General features: G+C 35.2%; 2 protein-coding genes and 2 long non-coding RNA genes across 6 annotated transcripts in view; 3 read left to right on the forward strand and 1 right to left on the reverse strand.

Annotated features, from left to right (window-relative positions):
- LOC116304195 (talin) overlaps positions 1-6,020 on the forward strand; it is a 43,325-nt gene extending 37,305 nt beyond the window's left edge. The window contains exons 61-64 of the mRNA XM_089024018.1: positions 150-275; positions 655-717; positions 1,058-1,240; positions 5,018-6,020. Coding sequence (XP_088880144.1) covers positions 150-275; positions 655-717; positions 1,058-1,240; positions 5,018-5,254 — 609 coding nt within the window. The 3' untranslated portion in view covers positions 5,255-6,020. The remainder of the gene's footprint in view (positions 1-149; positions 276-654; positions 718-1,057; positions 1,241-5,017) is intronic.
- Positions 6,021-6,875: 855 nt separating this feature from the next.
- On the forward strand, positions 6,876-12,996 carry LOC116304205 (bone morphogenetic protein 1 homolog). 2 transcript variants are annotated; one of them, XM_031713918.2, is made up of 6 exons: positions 6,876-7,137; positions 9,698-9,730; positions 10,270-10,632; positions 11,011-11,376; positions 12,085-12,352; positions 12,635-12,996. In XM_031713918.2, the coding sequence occupies exons 1-6, from the start codon at positions 7,119-7,121 to the stop codon at positions 12,690-12,692; spliced, it is 1,107 nt and encodes a 368-aa protein (XP_031569778.1). In that variant the 5' UTR covers positions 6,876-7,118; the 3' UTR covers positions 12,693-12,996. The 2 variants fall into 2 exon arrangements, with proteins under 2 accessions (XP_031569778.1, XP_031569761.1); XM_031713901.2 differs by lacking the exon at positions 6,876-7,137 and adding an exon at positions 8,385-9,049.
- Positions 12,997-20,496: 7,500 nt separating this feature from the next.
- Positions 20,497-21,874, forward strand: LOC116302358 (uncharacterized). The gene is made up of 3 exons (XR_016118695.1): positions 20,497-20,545; positions 20,815-20,909; positions 21,675-21,874. It is a non-coding gene; the product is annotated as an uncharacterized LOC116302358 (long non-coding RNA).
- Positions 21,457-24,752, reverse strand: LOC116302357 (uncharacterized). Of its 2 annotated transcripts, XR_004197852.2 has the most exons (3): positions 24,472-24,752; positions 23,361-23,436; positions 21,457-22,410 (listed from the first exon to the last, which is right to left on the reverse strand). It is a non-coding gene; the product is annotated as an uncharacterized LOC116302357 (long non-coding RNA). The 2 variants fall into 2 exon arrangements; XR_016118696.1 differs by lacking the exon at positions 24,472-24,752 and having other exon boundaries at positions 23,361-23,440.
- Positions 24,753-25,410: the final 658 nt, after the last annotated feature.

A 25,410-nucleotide genomic window follows, 5' to 3' on the forward strand; every position in this document is an offset into this window, starting at 1 on the left:
ATTTTATTTTTATTTTTTTTACTGATACAACAGTGGAAATGAGCTTACTGGGTGCATTTAGGAATGAAAAAATATTAGCGTCGGTCGCGCAACAGGAAACACTTATTTTTTGTTTGGCCTTAAGCCTTGACTTCTCTTTAACTCCTCAGCAAGCAGACGAGTCTCTGAACTTTGAAGAGCAAATCCTTGAGGTGGCTAAAGCCATCACGGCTGCCACTGTTGCACTGGTCAAGAGTGCATCAGCAGCACAGAGAGAACTGGTCGAAACAGGAAGAGTAAGTACATCACCATAGAAACCACAACAGAAACAATTGCGTACTATCAGTCACATGACTTTTTTGGAGTTGACTGGGGGGCAAACAAGCGGTTGACTGAGGGGCAACTAGTGGATGTTAAGTCAAAAAATGTCAAAATAAGTCCTCAAACTATTGCATTTGACTATTTCTACGACATGAAACCAGAAAACAAGAGATCAAAACAACCTCCAAAATTCTACAAGCCATTAACAAAGAGCTATTACCGGAAGTGATGTCTATTGATAGCAACCTATGCCCTTATGGAGTTGAAGGGGGGACCTCACCCAAGTCCCCTTTACTACCCCCCCCCCCCCCCCCCCAAGCCACTTATGTTTATTCATTTGTTATTTTCTGTTAGGTTTTCTCTGCCTCTTCAGATGCCAGGGAAGATAACCAATGGTCATTCGGTCTTGTATCTGCGGTATGTCCAATGAAATACCTTCTTCTAAAGATGTTTAATGTTACATGCCCACAACCAATAATATTCCTGTTTCTATAAAGGTTTTAAGATATCTCCTTGAGTGCCCGTAAAGAGTTCTTATATGTATTCTGCTCTACACGCACTACTACTAAAACTAAAACGTTTTTAAAAGTCCGTTTCAATGACTCAGCCAATTATATTGATTCTTCTTTGGAAGTTTTAAAACGCCCGGCCAATAATATCGCTTTTTCTATAAATTTTTTCCAGATTTTGTAACATGTAGTTTTCTTCCAATAGTTTTGCTTGTTCTATAGACGTTTCACACTTTCCTTTCTTCCAGGCCCGCACGGTCGCAGCAGCCACGCAGACTCTCTGCGACGCAGCAAATGCCGCTGTACAAGGAAACGCCAGCGAAGAGAGACTCATCGCAGGAGCCAATCAGGTTGCTTCATCAACTGCTCAGCTCCTATTGGCTTGTCGGGTCAAGGCTGATGCTAACAGTGCTACACAAAAACGACTACAGGTACGTATATCTTTAGATCAAATGCAAAATTCTCCTAAACTTATGCATAAGTATGTCCGTTATTTTAGCTCGCAGTGCATAAAATTGAGATTCATGAGTTTGATTCAGATGGGTGATACCAAGCAATTGCTTACCATCGATCACGTGACTTTTTTGGAGTTGACTGGGGGGCAAACAAGCGGTTGACTGAGGAGCAACTAGAGGATGTTAAGTCAAAACATGTCAAAATAAGTCCTCAAACTATTGTATTTGACTATTTCTACGACATGAAACCAGAAAACAAGAGATCAAAACAAGCTCCAAGATTCTACAAGCCATTAAAAAGGCAGCTATTATCACATGACGGGCAGCCCTTTTCTGACATCATAAATCAAAAACGAAGCTTGTGTAACGCAAATCAGCTGCTTTTTACAAAGTTTTTTCCCATCAATCTTCTTTCTGAAGAAAAACTAACACTCCAATAGTGATGGAGGTACACAACGTGACTCCATTCAGAGCAACAGATGTTTTCTGACGTCTTTGAGTGTTCTTTATTCTAATAATCAATTACGTAGGAAGTATTGAATGTTGTATTATTAAGCCACTTAGACGCCTATCTTGTCTGAAAGTGAAATTTAGACAAAGATATTATGGCTGCCAAGTATTCATCTCTACCGCTATCAAATTTAATGAATGTTTTATTTTTTTTTATTTTACAAAATATGTATAATTTTCTGTTTTCCTAAGACTTTATTTCTGAACTTTTAATTTTTACGAACTATTAAAAAAGTAAGGAAGGAAAAAGAGAAAGAACGAAAGAAGGAAAAAAAGAAAGGGAGAAAGAAAGAAAGAAAGAAAGAATGAATGAATGAATTTATGAATAAATGAATTTATGAATGAATGAATGAATTTATGAATGAATGAATGAATTTATGAATGAATGAATGAATTTATGAATGAATGAATGAATTTATGAATGAATGAATGAATTTATGAATGAATGAATGAATTTATGAATGGATGAATTTATGAATGAATGAATGAATGAATGAAAAAGAAAGAAGAAAGAAAGAAGAAAGGAAATTATTAATGTTATTATTATCGTTAGGTATGTATAACAATTACGAAAAGACCTTAGATACTTCCATTTCTAGACATAAGTAAGATTGTATCTAAGCAATGCTTATCTGTCTAATTCCATAATTGTGCGACAAAAGCCCTTAAGAGTTTTGTGAAAACCTGAAGTTCCTAAAAACAACGAAAATTATTAGTTAAAATCCTTTCATTCTCGTATACTAGAACTTAAGGAAACGTCAATCTTATGGGTGACTTCTCTGAACAGCGTAGAACAACGCAATGTCGACTTATTTAAGACAATTTTAGGAAAACTAAGATGGAAAAGAAAAACGTTTTCATGATTATGGCCTTAATTAAAAAGCGTTATCATAATGAATTGAAGGTTTTAAGTAGCGTTCTAGAGATGAACATCATCAATTTACGGAGCATTAATTAGTATTCTTAGCAACTGAAAACAGGTTTGTGAGAAAATCGGTAGTCGTGCCTTCTTTTTCCTATTTTCATTTCTTTCCTCTCTCTTTCCCTCTCTTTTGTTTTATTTTATTTTATTCTATTTATTTTGTATTATATTATTTTACTTCACTTCACTTCACTTCGCTTCCCCTCGTTGCACCTCACCTCACCTCACCTCACCTCACCTCACCTCACCTCACCTCACCTCACCTCACCTCACCTCACCTCACTTCGCTTCACTTCACTTCGCTTCACTTCACTTCACTTCACTTCACTTTATTTTATTTACTTTCGTTCTTTTCTCTTTTCTTTCCGTTCCGTTTCTTTCATTTCATTTCTTTTTATTTCCTTCTCTTTCTCTCTTCATTACTTTTCTTTTGAAGCTAAATTTTAAAAGTTTCTTATGAAAATATACCCGATAAACAAGTCAAAAAACGAAAAAAATATTGATTGGTTCAAGCGGCTTCGAGTTCAAAGTCCATAAAAAAATAGCCAACGGTAATTTTTAGATTTGAATGATAAAAATACATACTATACCCTCGAGACATTATCAGAAGCTGAGGTGCCATATGCTCATCAGATCTGATGGCAATTAAGACCGATCCGCCCTTAATATACGGAAATACAAGATAATGTTTTAGCCTCAAGACATAGAGAAGAAACTAGCCTACACTCAGACCATGTCTATCCAGATCTATCTATTCTTGTCTTCCGTACTAATTTTCCACATTGTCAAATACCAATATCAATAAAAATAATGACAAGTGGCTGATACAGTACAAAAGACAAGCGATTTTATAAGATTGTTTACTGACATATCGGGAATTTCTTTTCATGCGGTAGCTAAAAGCTATTCGGCATTACAGGAGATAAAGATAATCTTATATTATCGCGGAAAGATCTTTCTAGAAACGAGTCAACAGTACGTTAAACTAGACTTAATCAGATAATCAGAATCGGGATCAGGATTTCGGCTTTCTTTAGTTAGAATAGGATTAGATCAATCTTGGAGTTCTTTATACAAAGGTTTCTTTGTATAAGAAATTTCTGTAGCAGACCTTATATTTTCGATGTGGTTGACGGCGTGCCATAGGGGTTTATCTAGTGTTCACCATATGTTTGATAAGCTTTTGATTTAGTTAGAATAGGCATGATAATTTTGAATTACTTTTTTACAAAGATTTCTTTACACACTTTTGATGCGGTTGAGGGCGAAGGCGTGCCACAGGTTCTGTCTTGTGTCCACATGTGCTTCATAAGCTTTTAGTTTAGTTAGTTAGAATAGAATTACATATATCTTGGAGGTCGTTATATAAAAATTTCTTTACTTAAGGAAGCTTTAATCTTTGATGCGGTTAAGGGCGTGCCACAGAGCTCTATCTTGTGTCTACCGTACACTCCATAAGCTTTGAGTTTAGTTAGACAAAATAAACATTACATCTATCTTGAAGTTCTTTATATAAAAGTTTCTTTACTTAAAAATGCTTTAATCTTTGATGCGGTTGAGGGCGTGCCACATGGTTTTATCTTTTCGTTTGTTAATGAAAATGGAAGCGACTTTTCACCAATTCGGCGTAGATATCATGCATCATTTATTAGCGCAATTAACGATAAAAGATACCATTACATTTAGTCATAACCCAAGCGGAGATTGAAATTATGAAAGAAAAGACAAAAACATATGCGGAAGCGGTATTTTAATAACACGATGCTCTAAAATTTTTCATATATTTTTTTTTTAATGCATTATTCGTGAATCTTTTTTCCGTGAAGAGGAAATTCACGGTATGTGACTCTCAAATGGCTTCCTGGTTATCCATGAATTGTGATTGGATAGCGAATATTTTGGACAACTTTGGTTGGTTCATATCGAAAGCCATTTAGAGTCGTTGGAACCTACATCGTGGACGAGATCTGATTTCACTCAGATTGGACCGCATTTTTAAGAACACAAAACCTTCACATTTTCTCGAACTCTGAAACAAACTTTGGGGTAATCTAAGTCAGGTCCCGGCTAACTTTACAGATCAAACCCTAAGACAATTTCTGGACTGATCGGAGTCAAGTTACAGCTAACTCAAAGATCGAATTAGGATTTATAAAACGCGTAGCTATATTAGGTTCTGTGGAAGGAGAAAAACTTGTAAACGCCTTCCATTTTCCTATACGCAATTTAAGCACAATTAACTTTGTGCGTACTACATTTCCCATGCTGCAATGCGTACATATTTTGAGTAATGTCTGGGTTTTTTTGTGGTTTATTTTCAGGTTGCTGGTAACGCGGTGAAACGTGCCGCGGATAACTTAGTCCGTGCTGCGAAGAAAGCCGCCATCTTTGAAGAAGAAGAGACCACGGTCATTATTAACCAGCGGTTCGTAGGTGGAATTGCACAAGAACTAGAGGCTCAGGAACACGTCCTTCGTATCGAAAAAGAACTCGAGCTCGCTCGGATGAAGCTCGGTAAAATTCGACAAGCCCGATATGTTCCCGAAGATGATGATTGAATTAGAAAAATATTATAGGTCTGGAAATATTACTCGTTTCTCTTATGAGTGATATCACAGGGGCCATGTTGGATGACACCAAAATAGTTGAGTTGGTTCCCTTGGGTTGTACTCCAACATGACTACCATGATCCCTCTGCTTATTAGCAAAAACATTATAGATTCTCAGTACATTAATACTTATTTTGTTGAATAATTATTACACAGTTATTATTGCAGTATCGATTGGCTATTGGTCTCCGATATAATATCGATTAGGTCGTCAATTATTCGTTTCATTACCGTTCGGTCATCGGTGGTTTTTTTATTTCTTCAAAGGAAAAACTGTTTTCGTGACAAATCTACTAATCTTTTACTTTTCCCAATATGCCTTTAAGACTATACGAGTATGTTTCCATGGTGATTTGTGTAACCTTAGGGTTGCTAGGCTACTGTTGCTCTTTAATTTGTTAAGTAATGAAATTCTTGAGAATATTTTGAAAATTTTTTTTTTTGTTTTATTTTTGTATCATTCTGAACTTTGTTTTATTTTATTTTATTTTTTTCGTTGGATGAAAATCTCCTCAAGACATTCTTTAGTTGAAAAAAACAATTGGAGCAGAAATGTATTTCCATAAATCTATGGTAATAAAGAGTAGAAGCTGTGTCAAATTTTTATTAGCAAGTTAAAACCAAATTACTAATAATAACGAATAGTATTTTTGTACTTATATAAGCGTAGTATTGAAGCTTGTTGTCTAAATAAAGTTAGTTTTAATACTGAAAACCTGTGTGAATTCTTTATTACTTTTATTTATGATTGTTATTATTATTATTACTTCTTTTCCTTTTGTATTTATCGTGGGAATAATTGTGCTTATTAATGTGTTACAAGTATTGAAAATTTAATGAGAATTCTTCAAAAATATTTTTTTGTTTCAGCATTTAAACATCATATTTCTTAACTAGTCCACACTTTTGTCTTGAGGTAAGCTTTCAATCAGTTATCTTCATTACTGAGCACTTATTTAAAAGAAAATCACATAGCACACACTTAAAAATATGCTTAATTTATCAAAAATGTTTGGCAGTGTGGGTGTAACCTACTTGGTAAGTAGGAGTGGTCAATAAGTACTTTTATGAAGTCAATATAAACTTGTTTTTGGACTTTCCAAAGATGGCACTCCATATGTCATAATAACTCGAAGAAAAATATTTCACTTTGAAAATTTAAAATTCCCTATTTTTTCTTTAAAATACTTCATAAACTCCCCACTGCTTTTCTATAGGTTTGGTTAATTGTGTTTTTCTGTCAAAATAGGAATTTTTTTCAAAGGCTCTGATTGAAATCTCTTGGGTTTTTTTAGTGATTTAAGTTAGATTTCCTCATAACAAGCATATTTTTACTTTGAAATTCATAATTTTTCAGCAGGAAACAAGTATCAGTATTTTATTCTTTTTAAAACAAAGCGAAATAAACAAAAAAATAATTTCTTCATTTTTGGGGTAAAATGTTTTGAATTAGCATAACAGCAGTAGCTCAAAACTGAACAATATGCTGAAATAATTAAAAAATATACTTGTATCTATTTCTATAGAGGTTAACTTTATTTTGGCATTAGTGTAATCAATTGGTCTACAGTGTTTACTTTCATACTTTAGATCCTCCAATAAAAGGATTTATCGCACTCAAATGTGTCAACAACGTCCACAAAGATCACCTGCAAAAATTTACATATAAACCAAGATTGACCGTGAAGCTTGCGTGACAGTGGAACAAGTCCTGACACGCCTCACTGGATCGAAATTTCGACATGAATCCACAGCTCCTCAGACGTAAAAAGACAATAATTTCGAGATAGGAGGGAAGTTTAAATCCTGCGGGATGCTACAAGTTATTTTTTGTAAGTATTTATTGAATTTTTCATTCAAGATTTTTATATTTTTTATAAGAGTTGGGCAACCGTCTGCTTGATTCTGACGACGATGCAATAAACTCTAAAAAATGAGGAAATTTGCTTCTTCTTTTTCGAATTTCTGGCTTTAATGACATTATTCCATATTCCTTGTTTAGTGATTATATTTTTAACACAACATTAAGGGAAAATGGCCGTATTATTGTTACAAATTTATTATTGCCAGCGAAAAAACTGGTTGAGAAAACAAATCGGTCACGCCGTCTTATTTCTCCTTTGGCCTGTCTTTGTTCAGACCTGCGAGCCGGAGTGTTTATTTATATTCGCTTTTTAACCCATTTTAAACTCAAAGTTTTTTATTCCGAAGAGAGTTTTCATCGTTTCTTCGTGAGATTTAAGAATGTTTTCAAACTCTGGTCAAGTAGAATTTAATTTTAATTTCGTGGTTTTTAAATATTTTTGAAAATATATGAGTAAATTGATGTTATGTTTTTATTGCACGTGGCTAATATCGCTAATAGCTTTGTTCAAACGACACGTGTTACAGATACTTGGTAGCGAATGTGTCTCTAGTAAATAGAAATACGTAAAAGAATTCTTGTTTTATTGTTATTTAGTTCAAAAAAGCGACATTCCTTGTACTATCGGCCATCTTAGTTAAAATGTGGCACATTGTTTACAGGTTTTAAGTGATTTTCCTATCATTTCAATCGCGATTAGTCTTTCAATTGTGGTCAAGGATAGTTTTGTTTGTATCGAGAAAAATGCTCCCGATTTATAAATTTAATTTTGAATATTTAAACATAAAGGACAAGATCTTATAGTCAGATAAACAAATTACAAAAATACCCAATTTTTTTCCATTTTTTCTGTGTAATAATTTAAATTAAGTTTAGGGAATATTTGCACTGCAGGAAATTGAAACGAGTTATTCTACGCCGTCGTGATTAATAACTTCATTGAAAACTAAAAATAAGGCGTTATATTTAACACATAATTGTAATTTCAAATTTGTGTTGTAAAATTCGGCAATGAGCTTTACTTTGGCGGCAAAATGTCTACTACAATTAAAGTATGATCCAACCAATATCTTAAGATTTCTTTTTCGATCATTACTACGCCGCTTATTATTTTTACAGGCAAAATATTATGATATAACAAGAAGTGGGAAATATATTTATATAAATATATATATTTTAAATTAAAATGATAGGAAATAGAAGTAGTGTTCTGCTGAGGCAATGAATGTTGCCTTAAAATTTGGTATCCATAGCAACCAAAATGAGCGAAAATATACGGTTTTGATCGAGAAGAGAAAACAAGGTTTTTTCGTTAAACTTCAGCTGAAAAAAAATTTGTAAATGAATTTAATATGTTCTATTTTCAGTTAAAGTAACTATATAATTGTTAAATTTATTGCTGGTATTGTGGCATTATATCATTGGCATTTTATGTCGAGATGTGGCTTCGTCGTCAAGAATGTAATAAAGTTTATGGCAGTTGGTTGTTGACCACAACGGTACGAGGTCCTTAACAACACAGCTTGCATGTTGTTGCTTCAAGCCACTTACAAATTGCTTGTTTAAATTATTGTTACTGTTTTGTTCGGTGCTTAATGATGCAGAATAATGAGTCGAGTCACGCGACAACTAACAGAGCGTAAAACCATAAAGCTCGCTAATTGTTGGCGCTTAAGTCTTTAGTATAATTACACGTGTTGACGCTGAAAACACGAGAAAACGAGCAAGGCTGAACTGGAGCGCTGACCCAACACAGTGAAATTGTGTACGAAGTAAGGGAATCTTGTGGCTCAAAAGGGAAAACACGACAATGAAGATATATGTGCATATGGCGTATTTGGTCATTTTTTGTGTTGTGTGTTGCAGTGAAACTATAGAAAGTAAGGATTATGACGAAATGCTTGCTTAACTTAGTTTAGATTGATGGTTACTGCAGGAACTGAAGTAGTAGTACAAGTAATAGTAGTTTGGATGGTGGTGGTGGTGGTAGTAGTTGTAGTGGTGGTAGTGGTAGTGGTGGTGGTGGTGGTGGTGATAAACACAGTAGTAGTAGTGTACGTTGTGGTAGTGGTAGTGGTAGTGGTAGTGGTAGTGGTAGTGGTAGTGGTAGTGGTAGTGGTAGTGGTAGTGGTAGTGGTAGTGGTAGTGGTAGTGGTAGTGGTAGTGGTAGTGGTAGTGGTGGTGGTGGTGGTAGCGCGGGTAGTGGTGGTGAGAGAGAAAAAGAAAGAGAAAGAGAAGGAAAAGAAAAGAAAAGAAAAGAGAAGAGAATAAAAGAAAAGAAAAAAGAAAAGAAAAGAAAAAAAATCGGCAAACAACGCTAGCGCTCGTTATAAAGTTTGTAACTGATCACTGATGGAACTCGGAGAGATTGATAACTAAAGTTGCTTCGCTATTGTCCATACTGAACCTCTATTCATCGGGTACACGCCATGTGGTCGCATGGCATCAATATATACACCTGAAGCTTCAAACCACCTTGCTTTCATGCATCAATCCAATTCATTAATGATTAACTTTTTCCCCCACAGTTTTCACGTTGCTCGGCGCTGGAAGAGCATCATGTAAGTATTCAATGAGAAAATGGTTTGTATTTCACTGGAGTAGTTAATATATTATATCTGATTGTAACCTGTATCCTATATCATTCAATGCTAAGGATATTGATCTTTTTGAGTTACGACTGGTTTTGTATTGACGACCAGGTGTAAATCCCACGTGTTAACCCTTCTATACTTAATTAACTTAATTTATGACGACGTAATCGCATAGAAATAAAGAAATAAAGGAAGGATGATAGTATATTATTTCGAAATCAAAATGTAAGCGTCTTCATTGAGTATAAGGAAGTAATAATCCTTTGAAAGTACCAGACGACACGTCGCGTCGGTTCTTTTGAGGGGGAAAATTATTTCCTTATTTAATTTGTCACGGATGTTTTTGAATAACCGGTGAATACAGTAACTTGACACTTTAATGGTTTCCATATGTAACGAGCGCTATGATTGGTTATGGTTATCGTCCTTATCGTTGCACCTTGCTTCAACAGTTTTTAAATACTTATCCATTATATTGATAAAGTCTTTGTATTCTGTGTTTTCAGGGTGTAAAAACGTAACTGAATTAACAGAGTATAGCGATATATTTTCATCTCCTTTACACGCCGAATTCTATCCAACAGACACAACATGTGTCTGGAAGATTACAGCACCACCAAGCCATTTCATCAAGTTATCATTCACGAAGTTTCATCTTGAGAACTGTAAAAACTGTGACTGTGATTACGTCACAGTTTACGATGTCACGCAACACAATGACAACGTGACACTAGGGAAATTCTGTGGGAAGAACAAGCCGAGATCATTGTATTCAAGTGGAAAACAACTTATTGTTGTTTTTAAGTCTGATCATGGGGATAGTGGGAGTGGATTTTTAGCTGCTTATACATCTGTTCAAAAAGGACATGGTGAGCATGTATTGTGATATAAACCCCTTGCATTGATTTTCTAAAGGAATTGTTCTGGGGGACAAAGTAACAGGCCGTCTTTTCTTATGCAAAAAAAAAAGATAGTTTAGTCCTCCAGAAAAAAATCCTCTCGGGACTTGCCTCCCAGCCTCCCTGCCTCCCTGCCTCCCTGCCTCCCTGCCTCCCTGCCTCCCTGCCTCCCTGCCTCCCTGCCTCCCTGCCTCCCTGCCTCCCTGCTTCCCTGCCTCCCTATCTACCTGCCTACCTACTGATCCCCCCCCCCCCACCTGCCTAAATGCCTACCCACCTGCCTAATAGTAAAATAGCGTCGTTTTAGTAGCTTGAAATATTCAAGCAAATAATTCATTTCAATTTCAGTTTGTCAAGAAGAGCCCAATGTTTTAACAAAAGGCGGAGTCATCGTCAGTCCAGATTACTCATCTACCTACCCATCAAACACTAAATGTACCTGGCTTATCAAAGCCGAACCAGGATCGAGAATTAAACTCAACTTTATATCTTTTCGAGTCGAGAACTGCTCTGCAGCGCCAGGGCGTTGTCAGTGCGACTTTGTCGAAGTGCGTGATGGGAATTCTAGTAGCTCGAATCTAATTGGTCGATTCTGTGGCAGTAATACTCCACCTAAGTTGTACTCAAGTGGGGGGTATTTATTGGTGATGTTTAAATCAGATGGTCAAATCAATAAAAGAGGATTCGTGGCTGAGTTTTCTACGGAAAAGCAAGGTAGAAACGATGATATGTGACTTGCTAATGCTTCCTAGCTAAAGCAAACAAACAAACAAGGAAACAAACAACTGAACGAACAAACAAACAAACAAAAATAATGATTCCTACGATCTTCAAATAGACCCGTTTCGAATTCCAAATTACCGCTGTGTCCCTTGATTACAGACTCATTTGCACAGGGTTAACCTCGAGTTTGTGCAGAATATTCACGTGTTCCAGTCAAGGTCCGTGGAATTTCTAAGTGTTCGTATTGTTGGAGTTGTGCATTCTTTACTTTACCGTTGGTATTTGTGAATATTTAAACACTGATACGAGGCTAATGTGCAAATGAGTCTGTAATCAAGGAACACAGAGGTAATTTGGAATTCGAAACTGGTCTATTCAGAAAAAAACACAATTGTATTATGTATAGATATATACGACGTATATTATTATTATCATTATTATTATTTTTTTTTTTTTTCCATTTTATCATTAATATTATTTCCATTATTATTATTATAACAACTTTATTTCAATACGAATGTCCTATCAATATTAAGTACAAAAACAATGATTCCTACAATCTTCAAATTCAGGGGGGGGGGATTTTGTATCTATATAGATATATACGACGTATATTATCATTATTATTATTATCATTATTATTATCATTATTATTATTATTATTATTATTACTATATTTATTAACTATATATTTTCCAGGGAAAAACTCGTGTCCAGCAGATTGGCGGTATCCATTTCAATGCCCACAAGATTACTGGAGCAGAGTAAAGAATATAACACAAGTATGTTGCTATGACAACCAAGCAAATTGCTGTAAACCCGGTGGGAGCCATTGCGCAGACTCGGGAGCATCACAGAGATCCTACTGTCCAAGACCGAGAGATAATGCGAAGCTGACACGATGTTGTATGGAGAAAGAAAAGCCTTCGTGCTGTTTAGGTGGAGCTAGTGTTTTACAAATTAATAGGTAATACTTATGAACGTGGTATTCCTGTGGTTTAAAATGAGCGAGAGGGGCTGGATGAGCATGGAGAAAGGAAAGCCTTGCTGTAAAGGTGGAGTGCAGGTGATACTTAGAAACATGGTATCCCTGTGGTATAAAATGAACGAGAGAGAGTGGGTTAACATTCATATAGGTTTTCGAATAATTATCCAAACGTACTGTACCCTGAAATGTCGAATAAGATATATATCTATTATCCATTTATTACAGATAATTTATTAATATTTCAATTTGTTTCAATTTCAGATTTGAACTGGTATCTGCGGTATTTATCAGCTTAATATTAATATTAGTTATTAGATGATATTACATATTTATTATTAATTTTATTATAATTATAAACATGATGGACAGTTTTTAGAAAGGGCGTGGCAAGTGGGACTGGGAACACAGGGAACCCAAAATTGATTTTGGTTTAATTTAGTTGAAAGTGAATGGTGAAAATAAAATGGGAAGAAATAAATAATTAGGAGTATATATACATAAGAGCGACATTAGATACCATAGGCAAATTATATAGTAAAATAAGAGATAACTAGCTAAAAACTAGTGTGAGCTGCGTCGGTGTTTTTAATGAAACAGTAATGATAAAAAGGTAAATTATACACCGTGAAAAGATGAAAAAACTTACTGACGTTTCGGACGCTAGTCCTTCGTCGGAGTAAAAGAGTAAAAGACGAAGGACTAGCGTCCGAAACGTCAGTAAGTTTTTTCATCTTTTCACGGTGTATAATTTACCTTTTTATCATTACCATATAGAAAAACAAATGCGCGCGCGAAAAAAAATGTTCTAGTGCATTTTTTATCGATTTTTTTTTTTTCATTCGTATTTCGGAGCTCATTATCTAGACCTCGAATTTAAAAAAATTATTTAGTTTTTCCGATTTTATTTTAACAATTCACTTTCAACTAAATTGGGCTCCCTGTGGTTTCAGCTGAACGTTAAATCATTGAAACCAGTTTTTGCTTTTTGCTGGTCCCGGAAATACGTTAACAACTGAACTAAAAAGATCCATAAATAACTTAACGGCTCCCCACCTCACCCCTGTAAAATCATGTCTTTGAACTACAATTCAGTCGCTAGAAGTTTTCCAATATTCTATCGTTTGTATTTGAATTATTTCGTACTCTTAGTCGTTTTAATTTAATAATTCAGCTCTTTTTGATATTCAAGATAAAGATAATCAATATTTATAGATCATCATCATCATCATCATCACCATCATCATCATCATCATCATCACCATCATCATCATCATCATCATCATCACCATCATCATCATCATCATCATCATCATCACTATCATCATCATCATCATCATCACCATCATCACCATCATCATCATCATCATCATCATCATCATCATCATCATCATCATCATAATTTGATCCTAAAACTTGTTTTTTATTGGACGTTAGTTTCTCGTGGCAGCCATCTTCTAAAGTAAGGTATGAAAACTTAGATAACCAATTGATTTGAAAAAGTGCGAGATCCAAAATAGCGGAAATAATCACGTGATATCTAATCACAAAGCTTTAACATGACGTCATGTCCACAAAGTTTTACATGTGACGTCATCTCTACAAAGTTGGCTTTAGAAGGAAACGTTATAACATTTTAGTAGAAATTTTAAATCAAGTCATTGCCATAGTAACCAACAGTTGCGGGAAATAATCACGTGGTATCTCATCACAAAGTTTTACATGTGACGTCATCTCTACAAAGTTTTTATTTGTGACGTAATATCCAAAAATATCTACATATGACGTCATTTCAACAAATTTGGTTTTTAATTGAATAATATAATAAGATCAATTTTAAAGGAAGCCAAAGCAATATAGTAAATAAGTGATGGTTTTAGTTGAACGATTTTTCAACATTCACATGCAACACATTACTTCCTCTTTGTTTAAATCACTCAGCATATCCATTAAACATTGATAATATCTTAATATTATCTTTTTAAAAGATTTTAAATTTAATTCCAAGAATTGTAAGAAATTTTGCAAAAGAATATTTAATAAAATAAATACTTTAAGTTAAAAAAATAAATTTTTAAAAGTACATTGACTATTTCATAAATTAACACGTTTCGACGAACGCCTTATCATGGTCATTAATATCGTACCCCATACAAATGATAATTTTAAGTAAATGTGAAATTGTTTATAGAGTACAAACACTATAAGTGTGTAACATAGATACCTCTAAATACTGCTAAATTATGCTAATCCTATTGTTTTCTTTTGTTTAATTAGCACTATTTACTACTAAATAGTGCAAAGTCTTGCACACTTTTAGTGTTTGCACCCTATAAACCAGGTATTCCGCGAAAAATCTCAAAAAATTCCCCTTTTTGCATTTTACATTCTTCAGAGCTGAGCTACTAGAAATACAACATACATCCTTCATAAATAATGCATATCTTCTCAAAAGGTGTGAGAATGGGCCAAAATCGACAAAAACCATGGGCTATAGTCCATGCTTTTTGGCCAAAAATGACTTAGTATGCATCCTTCAAGAATAATGTATATCTTATCAAAAGGTGTGAAAATGGACCAAAATCGACAAAAACCATAGGCAATAGTCCATGCTTTTTGCCTCAAAATGCCCAAAAATGACCTATTGTGCATCCTTCATGAATAATGAATACTTCCAAAAAGGTGTGAAAATGGACCAAAATCGACCAAAACCATGGGCTATAGTCCATGCTTTTTGCCACAAATTGGTCAAAAATGACCTATTTTGCTTTCTTCATGAATAATGCATATCTTCCCAAAAGGTGTGAAAATGGGACAAAATCGACCAAAACCATGGGAAGGAAGGAAGGAAGGAAGGAAGCTTCTTTATTTTGCCACGGTAAAAACATCAGTCGATTGCCTAAAAATATTTAAAAGTAAAGATTTACGATTAAAAAGCTAGTTACTGTTTTACATGTTTGCCGTGGAGCCCTTAGTTACAACTTTTCTTACTGTACAAACTATCAATTTCCGTTTTAAATTTTCGTACTGACTTGACCTCTTTTATATTTAACGGTAGGTCATTCCACAATTTTGCCCCACTATAGCTGAATGATCGTTTTAGATATTCAGTGTGTGGCTTAGGTATTGACAGTTTATGATCATGATTTCGAAGGTTGTATTTAGTATGGTAGTCGGAGAAAAGGTTTTGTAAGTAAACTGGTGTACGTCCCTGCATCGTCTTAAACATTAGTAGGGCTTTTTGTTTTTTACGACGAACTGCAAGTGTATCCCAGTTTAATTGGTCAAGGAGATGGCTAGATCTTATGTCATAGTTAGATCTTGTGATAACTCTAGCCGCTCGATTTTGACGCTTTTGTAGTTGAACACATAGTTTATCACTTAATCCATCCCAAACTGCACTACAATAGTCCAGTTTGGGTAGAATTAAGGCTTCGTAGATTTGGATGGCACTATCGGTCGAAATAAATGGGCGAACACGTTTTAGAGCCCCTATACTTGAAGAGATTTTCTTCGAAATGTTGTTAACATGTTCTGACCTATTAAGGTTTTTATCGATAGTGACACCCAAAGATTTGGTGTGATCAACTTGTTTAACGCTAGCTCCATTAATCGCAATATTAATAGTGGAATCGCATTGCGCTGTGAACTTTTGGCGGGACCCAATAATCATAAATTCCGTTTTCGCTACATTCAAGCTTAGCTTATTTGCTAACAACCACTGATGTATATTAGTGAGTTCAGTGTTGATGCTTGGTTCCAAGTCTCCTACATTTTTACCATGAACGCTGATGCTGGTATCATCAGCAAACATTCTTGTTATGGCTTGCGCCAAACAATTTGGTAAGTCATTAATATACAGGAGAAATAAAAGTGGGCCTAAATTACTGCCTTGTGGTACACCGCAGCTCACAGTACAAGGCTCAGACAGACTTCCGTTAACACTGCACAGCTGAGACCTCGTCAGTAAATAAGAACGGAACCACTTGAGTGAGCCTTCATCTACACCATAATTCGATAGTTTGGACAAAAGAATTTCATGATCTATGGTGTCGAAGGCTTTTTGGAGGTCTATGAAGATTACTCCGTTAAGTAGTCCCTTGTCTATATTAACTGACCATTCGTTCGTTGCTTCGAGCAACGCGGTGACAGTGCTGTGCAGGGAGCGAAAGCCTGACTGGCATTCCGTCAATAACTGGTTTTCATTCAAATAATCGTATAGTTGATCATAAACGATCTTCTCAAATATCTTTGAAGCAGTGGGGATGACCGAGATTGGGCGATAATTGTTTAGGTCAGTTTTCTCCCCTTTTTTAAATATAGGCGTTACTTTCGCTATTTTCCACTCCCTAGGAAAAATGCCCATTTTAATAGATTGTCGAAAAATCACAGTGAGAGATGGTCCCACTATAGAGGTGGACATTTTTAGCAATTTGTTGGGTATGTTATCTAAGCCTGCAGCTTTCTTTTCCTTTATACTTCTTAACAAGTCGCAAACAGTTTGCTCACTTGGAGGTTGGATAGCGAAAGTTTTACCAGTTGTAGGTTTCAGAAATGATTCAAATTTAATGTCAGATGGAGGTAATTTATTGGCTAGAGTCTGGCCTATACTTGTGAAATGTTCATTGAAAATCTCGGCCATCTCACTTGGTGAGGTTACTGATTTATTGGCAACTTTAATTTCGGAAACGCCGGAAAATTTGCTAGCCTTTCGAGCACTTAGATCATTAAGGAGGTGCCATGTTTTCCGAGGATCAGATTTATTTAGTGCTAAATTTTCCGTAAAGTATTTTTTCTTCGCTAATCTAATTTCGTTATTAATCCTGTTTCTCGATTCTTTGTATTTTTTCCAAAATAAGTCACTGTCAGTGGAAATTGCTTTCCTTTTCAATTGGTCACGTGACCGCATTTTCTGTATTAGCTCCGTTGTGATCCATGGTGAGTTTTTCCTTCCCACACGCTTGTGGCGAACAGGCAGGTGGGAATCAATACACTTGGTTAGCAAGGTTTTCCAGCGAATCCACATATCATTCGGATCATCGTAAGACTTGATGTCTGACCATGGCAGTTGTTTGAGATCACTCAAAAATTTGTCTTGATCGAAATTTCTGAAGTTACGTACCTCAATTTTGCGAGCCTTTGACGGCTCGTAATGAATTTTTCTCGTCATGAATACTAAAGAGTGATCACTGATGCCAAGATGATACACACCTGACTTACTAATTTTGTCGGGAGTGTTTGTCACACATAAGTCAATTAATGATTTGGTGTTATGCGTTACACGTGTTGGCTCATTTAATAGCTGATAAAGCCCATAGATATCCAAAATATCAATTAAATTAGATGAAGCTAGGTTCGTTCTCGTTAGTTCTAAGAGATCGCAATTTATATCACCTAACAAATAATAATCGAGATTTGTCTTATCAATGCTATCTATGAGCTTTTCAAATGTCGTAAATAACTCGAGGGGTGAGTTGGGAGGGCGATACCAAGTACTAACTAAGAATGATTTTGATCGTGGCTTAAAGATTTCTATAGTGATGAGTTCTAAGATCCCATCATCAAAGTCGTCGCGTCTTTGATAACTCAGGTTGTTTCTCATGTAAATACATACGCCTCCTCCGTTTCTACCATTCTGAGATCGATCTTTTCTGACAATATCGAAACCCTCTATATGTAACTCAGAATCCATAATGGTAGAGTCTAATTTTGTTTCATTGATTGCCAGGATATCAATTTCAGGAGATGCGGCGAGAAACACCCGTAATTCATCAATGTGCGCAACTAAGCTATTAATATTTAAGGAAGCCATTGTTAAACCACGACCAAATATTTTGTCTAAATTACGTGACTTACCCTTGTTCCCTTTCTCTATGGGCTTCATGACAGTTAGTTCCTATGTCTTCTTTAAAAAATTAATAAAATTGGTTGCAAACTGTTTAGTTCCTGATCTATTTAGATGGAGCCCGCTCCGGTTTAGATGTTCGTCAGGCTGGATGTTGGAATGTTCTATATAGTTCCAGTTGTTCCTTTCGCAAAGCTGTTCGATGATGGTGTTGGCTTCCTTTGCCTTTCTGTTTAGCGATTCGTCGTCGCTTCTCTGGATGATACTTGAGACAGCTACCTTTGTTGAGTTGTTATTTACAAGGGAGGCCAACTCGGCAATTTCTTCAGCACAAGCTTGTGCAGAACTGGATGAGCGTAAACTGTTGGTGCCAACATGTAAGAGTATTTCATCTGGTTTTTTATTTATAAGTGGCTTGACGTGATATTTCATATCGGCAGTTGTAGAACCAGGAAATGTCCAAACTTTGACTTTTGAAGTCTTCGACATCTTGTGCCCTTGTAAGTATTTGATCATCGAGTCGCCGACAATGAAGATGTCTTTCTTTGTGCTGTTGGATTCATTCTTTTGTTTGGATCTTTTAGGGTAATGAGGCTCTTTTTCTTTTTGGGCACTAGGCTTCTTGATTTTCTTTGTTTCTTTGTCTCGAGGGGCATTTGGAATTTCATTTTTGGCTTCTGTTAAGACAGAGGATTCCCTGGAGGAAATACTTGGTGGTTTATGCAAATTCGGCTTGTTTTCCTCATCAATAACAATTTTAGGTATTGGTTTTGCTTGTAAACCTTCTTCTTTTTCAAGATTAAGTAAACGTATTGTGGTTAACAGGGCCCTGTTGTCTTCATGGACTTTCTGGTTTTCCCTTTCAAGCAATAAAACTTTCTCTCTGAGTTCTCTGTTTTCACTTACGAGATCACTAGGACTCCTGTGACTGTTATATTCCTCTCTTAACCTTGAAACTTCAGTACTGACTTCTTGTAATTGCTGCTGCAGCTCCTGTCGTAGGTTATTTACTGAAGATTGAATAAGGTTAGAGCAGTTATGGTAACTGTCAGGCCGAATAGGATTATCTTCTTGATTTGGATTTGAATTTTGGCGGGAAACTTTCGTAATAATGGCTGGTTCTTGTAATATTGATCTCTTAAGTCGCCTCCTCAGGACGGCTTTTTTTCCTGATTTCGATAAGTTCCTCTTTCCCAATTCAGTCTTTAGTTGCGGAACATGAAGGGAATCAAGATCTCTTCCATTTAGAGCTGATTTAAGAGCTAAGCTAGATGAACCAGTATGTGATGGAGCTTCGATCGATGACAATGATCTAGTAGAAACATTGGCTGTCGTATTAACTTTAGCGCTCCTTAATTCCGGAGGAGATATACAAAAACTAGATCCTTCATTACTTGAACTTAAGTCTTCATCATCAGAAGAAAGCATCGAAGTTATCGTAAGAGAACTACTGCAGAGGTTATTCACGTTCATATCGAGAGCTGAAATATCGTGACTATAGTCTATGCTATAGTCCATGCTTTTTGCCACAAAATGCCCAAAAATGAACTATTTGGCATCCTTCATGAATAATGCATATCTTCCTAAAGGGTGTGAAAAGGGACCAAAATCGACCAAAACCATGGGCTATAGTTCATGCTTTTTGCCCAAAAAGGGCCAAAAATGACCTATTATGCATCCTTCATGAATAATGCATATTTTCCCAAAAGGTGTGAAAATGGACCAACATCGACCAAAAATATGGGCTATAGTCCATGCTTTTGCCCAAAAAATGATCAAAAATGACTTATTTTCATCCTTCATAAATAATGCATATCTTTTTTAAAAGTGTGGGTGTCAAAATGATTGTTTTTGGCACAGAATATTGTAGGAATAATCGATTTCAATTTATTTTTCTTAGAATATTGTGCAGTTTGGAATAAACCATGTAAAGATGGAACTGAGAAACCTCTCCCCTCCCCCCTACTCACCTTAGTTTTGTCCTTTTGACGTACTCAAGGTTGATGTAATCAAACGCCTTATCAGGGGACTACTGTATCTATTTTACGTCACAGTAATAGAACGTGAGTAGATTCTTACTCGATAGGCAAATGTTACAAAATCAATGAGGTTTTTGGTTTTGTCTCACCAATAGAAAGCGCTTTCGTATCATACATATCTGATGCGAACATTAGTTTTAATTACCTTGAGATAACTTGGATAAGATGTCCAATTCAATAGAAGTACTGTATAATAAATTGATGATAATTAAGAATAGACTGCATTTGAAACGTGAGTTTAACACGTAGTTTTCACACACGATGTGAGCACTTTCATCTTCATCTGAAATGGTAAGTTCTCAACAAGTTTAATCGCGAGTAATTCCTTGAATTGCTATCATTTTTAAAATATTAGTGTTGTGTTTTTCGAATTCAACAACTAAATAATAGTCAAAACCAAAATTGAAGTCCACACGATATTCATGATATTGAAATGTTACAGCAAATTCTTATTTACTGCAAAAAATTGCCGAAAATGTTAGGAAATATTTTTTTTTTTCTTTTTCTTTTCCTGAAAAATATTTGATAGTCAATCTTTGGTCTTTCCTGAAAATGCGAAGCATGAAGCCGCCTGGCTTTGAGATGGTTATAACGATGTCTGAGAACAGAACGTTGGTGACAAAAGACATGAATAACACAATACATGGAATAAAACGTAAGTAGAGAAAACTAGTTGATGTGGTACAAGTAAAGAGGTAGGTATTCTTGTTTGTTTATTCTTAATTTTCTGCTGGTGATGATGATGATGATGATGATAAATGATTATGATTATGATGATGGTGAGGGTGGTGATGATGAGGGTGGTGATGATGATGGTGATGATGATGAGACATGATGATGATGATGGTGATGATGAGGATGATAATAATGATGATGGTGATGATGGTAATGATGACACTTGATAGCAATGATGATACATGATGATGACGATACATGATGATGATACATGCTGATGATGATACATGATGATGATAGATTCTGATGATGGTACATGATGGTGATGCATGATGATGATCGACGATGATGATAACGATGATGATGATGGTGAAGATGATGCTGATAATGATAATGACGGTGATACAAGATGATGATGATGGTGATGGTACATGATAATGATGATGATACATGATGATGATACATGATGATGATGATGATTGATGATGATACATGATAATGATGATGATTGATGATGATACATGATGATGATGATGATGATGATACATGATGATGATACATGATAATGATGATGATTGATGATGATGATGATGGTGGTGGTGGTGGTGATGATGATGATGATGATGGTGGTGATGATGATGATGATGATGATACATGATGATGATGATGATACATGATAAAGATACAAAATTATAACCAACGATTACAAGTCGATAACATTTATATTTTTCTATCGTTTCCATAGCAACCAAATTAATTCCCTGTTCCTTGGAAAAGAACACGAACATCATGATTATTGCCGGCGTCGTTATAGTAACATGGATCATGATATTTCTATTCGTGTTGAAAAACATGGATAAAATGAGAAGGAAGAGAAAGAGGAGAGGAAAAATGGGAGAACTAGAAGAAATGATAGAAGACTTATATAGAAAGCGTGAAATATGACAACCATGGAGGAAATGGGAGAAATGAACGATAGGAAAAATGGGAAGAGTAGCTGTATTCTGGAGAATACTACCAACAACATCATATAATATCATATATCTTGTACCGTCTCTTATCTACAGCTCTATCAATACTTCATGACAAGCTTGTTGAGTGCTTTTTGAAATACAATCTAATCGTATCTCTTCGAAGATTTTATACCGTCCAAAATGAGATACAACACCGAAGAGGTTTTTAAAAACTCTCTCATTCTGCACGATGATTTCTGAAATAACACGTACGAGAGCTTGGAATCAGAAGAACTTGGTAGACGTTGCTTACAGTTTATACCTCGTGTGGTATAAGAAGAATATTTTAAAATCTAGTTTTGTTTTATAGTTTTTCATGTCGTTGCTTTTCAAGTTCTTTGCTCTTTTTTGCGTTCATCTTGTCCATATTCTTTAAAGCTGCAAGGAACGCCATTAACCAAACAACGATGACCAAACCGACGATAACCATTACTGCAGTGTTTTCAGCAAACTTCTGTCTTAGAAGATCTAGAAATAATATAAAAACCCTCAAGCATGACGACGCTTTATACCAACACATCCAAAATTCCTTGCTTAGGCTGCGTTCATAATAAATGACAGAGGGAGGGGGGGGGGGGGGGGGGGGTGGGGGGGGGGCAGGTGAAAATTTGAAATGTCCAGAATAATTCTTAACTCCCCCCTTAAAGTCATGCATTGTGCATCCCCCCCTTTTTCCTACCAAAATTTTCCCGATCCCCCCCAATTTCACCTGCCCCCCCCCCCCTCTGTCATACATTTTGAACGCAGCCTTATGATTCCACCAATCAGATGTCTCCTTACTTCCCCTATTTTTTAGAGATTTTCTACATTTTTTGGGATTATTCAGTTAGAGTGCTCGTTCTATGTTATAAGAGGGTGCCAATAGCTGTATGTGTCAGTTCAATATTAATTTTTCGGCCAAATGTCAGTTAACTCTAATAATTTTACGAGCGCTGGCCAAAATAGAGTTCAAGACTAAACCCGTCAATAATATTTAGCACTAATTAGTACTATTTCATACAGAATCCTTTGTTTTCTATTGTTTGATTATCACTATTTAGTACTAAAAACTAGTATTTGTTTCACGGATTTAGTGTGAGCACTCTATTAACCAAAATAATGAAATATCAGTTAAAGTACCATAAGTGTGTAACATAAATACCACTAAATACTGCTAAATTATGCTAATCCTATTGTTTTCTTTTGTTTAATTAGCACTATTTACTACCGAAATAGTGCAAAGTGTTGCACACTTTTAGTGTTTGTACTCTAACTGTTAACTACTAATTTTAGATTATTTGCCAGTGAACTATTATTTTTTGGCCAATTGTCAGTTAAATACTAACACTATTTGCACCCTCTTATGATCTGAGTTATAGATCAATCAGATGATTTTTGAATCGTCCAATCAGAGCCCTGGTCATATCTTGGTTACTTACACATATCGATGCAGTTCCTGCAGGTCGTCGTCGTGGTTCCATTGCTGCCTGACTTCAATAGTATCATCTTGATAAACTGAAAAGAAAATACAATATACTGCATGATTATGGCGATGATGATGATGGTGGTGGTGATGATGGTGATGATGATGATTGATATATGATGGTGATGATCATGATCATAATGGTGATGCTGCTGCTGATTTATGATGATGACGATGATCCCAAATACTAGACTGTTCAACAATATTTGTCTAGACTTAACTTGCTTGTTAACACATAATGATCATTTAATTCGATCGGTCGGTCTTATTACAAAAAGTGGTCGTAGAAAAGTTGGTCGTATTAATAAAGTTCTTGATATTAAGTCGGTCGTATTGTAAGGTTATTTATGTCAGATAGGATGGACGTACTATCAAGAGTGGTCGTGTTATTTAGGTCCATTATAAACGACCACTAGCTACTTTCAACATAGTAAATATTTAAATCAAGAAACAGGATATATTTTAAGCACCTTGTTGACAATTAAATTATTTGTAAAAAATATTATTTTCTTTACGAAATGTCCGAAAGACTACTTTAATGAATACAGATCTGAGCACGATTTCAACAATGAAACTGGTTTTTAGAAAAAATAAACCTGAATAATCGAGGCACTAAATGATATAATCTTGCTGTAAATATGGAGCAGTTTAATAGTTTTTTTATTCGTGATATTAATAATTCCTTTCATAACGAGTGGTTAAGAGGTTTTACTCTTTGACACGTCGCGAAGAAAAATGTGTGAAATATGAAATAATAACTTGCTTCTTGAGTTTTAACAATTAGCAACACACAACGTCGAAACGATAATAATAGGCAGATTAAGATTCCCGCTTTTCCTTCCCGCAAACGGCAAACGTGACCACGTATTCATCATTTCCCTACATTTCACTTTACCTTTTGCAAACCTTCTCGACAAAGACAAGTTTTTTTTTGTGTGTGTATCTACTTCTTGGAGATTTTTGCGATTCCTTTTCACTAAGTTTAAAGAATTTTTTAAAGTGGTGAACTGACGTTTCACGTTTGCCGTAAACGAGAATCTTAAACTCTTTAATGATAGAAGACATACCTTGAAAAGATGATGATTCTTCTTCAATATATGCACCAAGAGTTAGTGACAGTAGCAGTGTGGCCCGTAGCGTTGTTTTTATTGTGCGGTTATTTTCAAGAATTTCATACTAACTTCAAAGTTAGAGTGTTTATAACTTCTATAGGACTTACATTACAAAGTGTAGTTGGCTAATGGTGCTATAACTTTAAGCAAACTTGGTAGAAATTGCCGAATAATAACTCCTCTTCTGTCTGTCTACCGCAAAACAAACTTCTTACTTTGAGGCAAAGTATATGTTGTTGCTATTGGCTGTTCTAATGGCATCCAGGAGTTTGTTAGATGAGCAGGATTGTAGAAATGACAATAATTCTCGCTTAAATCATACAATATTTATGTCTGTATAATAAGAGATTTTCCAAGGTTTTTTTCTGTCAAGATTCTAATAGTAACATTTTATGTCGAGAAGCAACTGAATATTCTTTATTTTTATCTCTTAAAATTTCAAATTTATTTAAATTTTCACAAAATTAATCATTTTCCTACAAGTCTAATTGCTTTTTTCTTCGATATTTTTAACATCTGGACTAGTAGAACAAACAATTTTGAATAACTTGGAATCCCCAACGCGAAGGAAATTTCGAGTTCAACTGACGTAGGAAAACAACCAAAAACGAAAGAAAACAAAAATAACAAAGGAAAAATATAGCTCAAAGATAGCCAAGTTAACAGATACGTTTGATAAAGTAATCAAGAATAGTTTTAATATTCATTTTTTATAGTTAAAATGCTTTTTAAATAGCGAAGCAGGTTGGAAAATTGTGTTCAAAAAGACGTGGAATTTTGTGAAAAGCGATTTAGTTAATTATTGATTAATTTCCATAATTTTATAGTGAAATGGAATTTTTAATTTTGAGGAAAGAGGAAAATTTCTAACAACTAAAAAAAAACAAAAACAAA

This window comes from Actinia tenebrosa, unplaced genomic scaffold (genome assembly GCF_029948245.1).
Source record: "Actinia tenebrosa isolate PJP-AT-01 unplaced genomic scaffold, QUT_ActTen_1.0 PGA_scaffold0__85_contigs__length_37466705, whole genome shotgun sequence".
In the NCBI taxonomy this organism is placed as follows: Eukaryota; Metazoa; Cnidaria; class Anthozoa; order Actiniaria; family Actiniidae; genus Actinia; species Actinia tenebrosa.